Source organism: Penaeus monodon, chromosome 21 (assembly GCF_015228065.2).
Source record: "Penaeus monodon isolate SGIC_2016 chromosome 21, NSTDA_Pmon_1, whole genome shotgun sequence".
Taxonomy (NCBI): domain Eukaryota; kingdom Metazoa; phylum Arthropoda; class Malacostraca; order Decapoda; family Penaeidae; genus Penaeus; species Penaeus monodon.
The window spans coordinates 18,858,822-18,860,626 of NC_051406.1; the positions used below are offsets into that span (position 1 = coordinate 18,858,822).

At 44.0% G+C, this 1,805-nt stretch overlaps 1 protein-coding gene across 1 annotated transcript in view; it reads left to right on the forward strand.

Annotated features, from left to right (window-relative positions):
• The window catches only part of LOC119586296 (leukocyte elastase inhibitor-like), a 7,913-nt gene extending 6,466 nt beyond the window's left edge, over nucleotides 1-1,447 (forward strand). Inside the window, 3 exon segments of the mRNA XM_037935003.1 lie at nucleotides 374-609; nucleotides 846-1,091; nucleotides 1,093-1,447. Of these exon segments, the coding sequence (XP_037790931.1) occupies nucleotides 374-609; nucleotides 846-1,091; nucleotides 1,093-1,140 (530 nt within the window). The 3' untranslated portion in view covers nucleotides 1,141-1,447.
• Nucleotides 1,448-1,805: the final 358 nt, after the last annotated feature.

The window sequence follows — 1,805 nt, forward strand, 5'->3', positions numbered from 1 at the left end:
CTACGTTTATGAAGTACATTCTCATTTACAAACCCTTTGCCACTGGCATCAGGTTATGAGCTCATTAAAGAAATTGCAGGAAATAACTACTAAAAGACATACCAAAGCATGCATCTCGATATCCCAGAGCATGGGAGTAAGTAATAAAAACACATAAAAATGATATTTCGATAACATGAAAAACTTTTTTGCTTTGTTATGGCTATTATTTATTTCAATCATTCTTACCTCGTCAAAACTTTCCTGATATCAAGTTTTCTCCTCTAATTTTCCTTTTATTCTCCTTGTTTATACGTTTTTTCCTGCCTCTCTGTCGAACGTGTCTTGATTATCGCGGTTTGCTCATTATGCTCATCTCCGTTTCCACACACAGGCGACTTCAGCCAGATTGCAGCGAGGGTCGTGGAACTGCCTTACAAGGGCAAAGCAATGTCCATGTTCATTTTCCTCCCCTCTGAGGAAGGGCCTCGCGGCTTCACCAAAATGGTCTCCCGGCTCAGCAGCAATAACCTGAGGGCAGCTACTAACGTGGAGTTACTCAACAGGCGACTCGTGGAGGTTCGGTTGCCCAAGTTCAAGCTGGACGTGAAAGTGGAGGGTCTTATTCCAGTAGGTATTCTGATTTGCGTGCCTTGTATGTTCGGTCATTTGGTGAGAGACATTTTAGACGTGACTTGACTTTATCCTATCACTATAGTGTGTGTACACTATTAATTTGATAATGTCAATAAGTTCTCATAAATTGACAGGCATTTAACCGAAATGCCTAGCACTGTATCTGTTAATTTGATGAAACATCAACTTATTCAAGCAAGGTATGCCTAAAAACACCGTCCCTTCCGCAGGCTCTTATGAATACCGGAATCACTGACCTCTTCTCCTTCGACAAAGCCAACTTTACGACGCTCGGGCCTCTGCGCGAGGCAGCCGTGAAGACAGTCATCCACAAGGCCTTTGTAGAGGTGAACGAGGAGGGGACGGAAGCAGCTGCTGTGACCGTGGCCGTCGTGCCCGTCAGGTCCTTCGTCCCGCGAATCCCTTTCCACTGCAACCGCCCGTTCGTCTTCCTGATCAGGGACAACGCCACGCGCAACATTCCTCTTCATGGGGGCCTACAAGGATCCTGGAACGGCTACATGAGAGCCGTAAATAAAAGCAGTGAAGGACGACTGTGGGATGGTGGCGGATAAAGAGATGTTTCGAGGTTTGAAGGGGTATTCTTAGTGTACGGAAGAAAGAGGGACGACTGGGAATAGTGGAGGTGATTGGTGTTGCGACGAATTTAAATATAAAAGAGAACGGACAAGATCCCCCGGTATGAAAAGACTGGTCAAGTCAAGCTTCGCTTCAGGAACACCCAAGACACATTAATCTCATCCCATTTTTGGATTGGATTTTCAAGCCTCCCGACAAAATCACTTCCGAATAAAAGTAACTTCTATTGGCACTCATTTTCTCAATCTCGGATTCCTTTCTCGACCTGCAGACCAAAAGGACTCCGTTAAACAACATCTGCTTGGTGTGACTAACGTTGAATTTCCTGTACTCAGCCTCTTCGTAGTTCGCATTTACGCTAATGTGAGCCGCTGAGTCACTAGAGTGCAAAATCGTATCATGAAAGTTACGTATGAGTTAAATCTCATGAGGATTTTGGAAACCTCGATCCAATACAAAAGAAAGGGACTGGGCTGCATAATCTGATATACACATTACAATTTTTTTTTATTATTCCCTCCACCAATATTATCGTATACTGTTGTTTACATCCTTGGAAAGAATGCCAGTGACCAAAACTACACTGATAC